Source organism: Crocuta crocuta, unplaced genomic scaffold (genome assembly GCF_008692635.1).
Source record: "Crocuta crocuta isolate KB4526 unplaced genomic scaffold, BGI_CrCroc_1.0 scaffold80, whole genome shotgun sequence".
In the NCBI taxonomy this organism is placed as follows: Eukaryota; Metazoa; Chordata; class Mammalia; order Carnivora; family Hyaenidae; genus Crocuta; species Crocuta crocuta.
In genome coordinates this window covers 992,819-995,579 of record NW_027527559.1, presented here as the reverse complement: position 1 = coordinate 995,579, position 2,761 = coordinate 992,819, and the positions used below count along the sequence as shown (strand labels likewise).

Genomic DNA, 2,761 nt, shown 5'->3' with positions numbered 1-2,761 from the left:
TGCTCTGGGAGGGGCTCCGGGGGGGGGGGGGGTGGCAGGGAGCCCCGGTGCCTGCCTCCTGCCTGCCGCGAACTCTGCTGACCCCTGCTGCACTTTCCGTCTGATGTGCATCGTGATGCCCGCATTGCTAAAATTATTCTGAAGCTCCCGTTACGTCAGTTCTGATTTCCATTTGCTGAATTATCTCTGTTTTTTTCTTTTAATCTACATTGTTGCCATTCCATCTCAGATTTAAGAGAGTAATAAAACTGCCCAAGGACCAACTTAAATATTAATGAGGACATGGCCCAGGCCACCATGTTTGACATCCGTCAGACTGGCATGTGCGTCCTGCTCACGGACACCCTCTCTTCCAGAAAGGCCTTCTTGAAAAAGCTCATTTGCTATAGTGAGGTCTCTACGATTTCTTTTGTCTTTTGTTTATTATTGCTTATTTTTATTATTAGTATTGATAAACTCTAATATTCTGGGCTAGGATTTCAGGTTAAACTCTGTAGTAAATTAAGTGTGCCACTAGTGACCTTGGACCCGAGGATATTTAGGCTCTAGTAATATTTATAGTTCAATCTAGATCAGAAGCTTTAAAATGTCTTCATAGATTGGACACGTTACAGGCGTTCTCGTGATCCTATTTTGTAACTTACAGAAATGAGTGAGCACTAGAAAGGTCTAAATAGCAGAAGCAAAATAGTAATTGTGATAAGTCATGTTTGCTGCCTGCATACTCTTCACTGGTTGTATTCATCCTGCGTTGATTACATGCCTGCTCTGTGGCCAGCACTCTGCTCAGAGCTATCACTCCCTTGTGAAGAACACACTTGTGCTCTGGGTGAAGAGACTTGGTGGATTATAATCCTGTCTAATGAGTCGGAAAGAGGTTAGAAGCAGAACAGAGCTGGCGGGAGGAATCAGGTGTTAGCTCTATAGGTGTTTGTTTTGTGAAGTCTGTGGAATCTTCAGGCGTCAATATTGACCTTGCAGCTAGGGCTAAATGTATCTGGAGCTCAGAAGGGAACTCTGGAGAAGAGCAACTCTCTTAGGAGTCGTCAGCCTGTGCCTGCCGTGATGTCCCTGGCCTCTGAAGAGGTTACCGAAATTGTCACCGTTTCAGAGATGCCCAGGGACATCAAGAAGCTTGAGTGAAAGCAGGATGTCTATAGTGACAGCACCTGGGTTCAAGTTCAGGTACCCTTCACTGCAGCGTCCACTATTAGCTCTTTCTGAGGGCAACGTAAGTGTAAAGACTCCGCTTCTTAGCTAGTTGGGAATGGATCCCCTCCCCCAAAAGACAAGATGGCCCTGGAAAGGACAATGACAGGCTGAGTGAACACTGCACTTCAGTCATGGAGGACGGCAGAGCTATAGAGCACCCGGAGGGCCTGGGAGGGGAGTAGACTCTGGAGAGTTTGAGACGCCCATGTAAGTGACTTCGGTTTACCTTCCACACTGGTGGAACGCTTGTCCGTATTAACGAAAGTTTGGACAAAGGCTTGACCTGCCTCCTTGCGTTTTTCCTGCACCAAGTGCAGAAGGACCCAGGGCTTGTCTCCAGCTTTGGCATCATGAAATTTTTTCTTTTCTGCTTCCTCCAGTTTCAGGACATCTTTCTCCACCAAGCCTTGCAAAAAGTCAGTTAGGAGCGCTTTGCCCACAGATTCCAAAGTCTTAAGTGGGTTTTTGTCGTGTTTGTCTTCTGTAGGAAATACAAAGACTCCTTCAACTACGGGCACAACTTGGAGTCTTGCCCTGTCTCTAGAAGGTTTCCCATTATGGGAAATAACACCTGACAATGCCTTCTGACTCTTTTACCATTTACCGCATAAAGTACCTGTGCTCTTGCACTGTACCTGTCCGGTCCTCTCGGCCCATCAAATTCACACTGGGCCCACTGGCTGGTGTTTAATGATTTATCACCACCTAAGATGGGGAGAGGGGCTCCTCATCTCTCTCTTCTGTCACACGGGGCCTAATGCTAACTTCCTGGCCACCTACTGCTTTTACATTTCCCTTTCTCACAGTAATGGTGATGGCCTATTTGTAATATCTGCTCCAAGTCCACAATTTTGCCTGATGCCATACATTTTTTTCCACCAGAATGTAGGTTCTTTTCTTTCCTTTGTGTTTAATTTCCTTGGTAAAAGCACTATGTCTCTGAATCCACATCTCATTCCCACATCTTTGTGCTTAAAATATGTACACACCTGTATATACCTCCTGAATGTATCAATTAATGAATAAATGAGCGAACATATCCAGAGTCCTCATGTTCTAAGATCTTGTCTCGGTAAGAAGTCTCGATTGAAGATAATCTGATGACTAACCTTTCAGTATGGCAGATTAGGCTGACAACAGGTTACCTCACTACCGTGTGGGGGAGCATTCTGTCTGTCTTTGCTGACATGGGTATATATAGTGTCATTTCCATCCCCAGATGTTTGGCTAGCTTTTAATTTCATTCTTAAATACCTATTCTTTCATGTTTCGTGTATTTTTATAAGATCAGTAAAAGCAGGAACCTTGCCTGCCATGTTTGTTACTCTCTATACAGTACATAGAGCAAGATCTGTGACACACTTGGCATCTGTCAGATATTTTTCTAATGACCTGGCATGCTAGCGATTTTGATTTAATTATTCAGTAAAATAGTATTTTCATAGACATTTACTGCATGCATACTGAGGTCAGCTCCTGTGATGGCTTCATACCTATGAAGAATCAGACACTTCCAAGGCCCTCATAAAGCTGAAAGTCCACTGTTGTG

The 2,761-nt window shown here is 44.5% G+C and overlaps 2 protein-coding genes across 3 annotated transcripts in view; one reads left to right on the top strand and one right to left on the bottom strand.

The window, feature by feature from the left end:
* Positions 1-2,761, top strand: part of LOC144236384 (uncharacterized) — a 613,069-nt gene that overhangs the window by 449,784 nt on the left and 160,524 nt on the right. The window lies entirely within an intron of this gene.
* LOC144236036 (caspase-1-like) overlaps positions 1-2,761 on the bottom strand; it is a 17,787-nt gene that overhangs the window by 10,874 nt on the left and 4,152 nt on the right. Inside the window, exon 4 of one of the 2 annotated variants that reach the window (XM_077769648.1) lies at positions 1,439-1,693. The exons of the other annotated variant lie outside the window; for it this stretch is intronic. Within the exon in view, the coding sequence (XP_077625774.1) occupies positions 1,439-1,693 (255 nt within the window). The remainder of the gene's footprint in view (positions 1-1,438; positions 1,694-2,761) is intronic. 2 annotated transcript variants of the gene reach the window in all.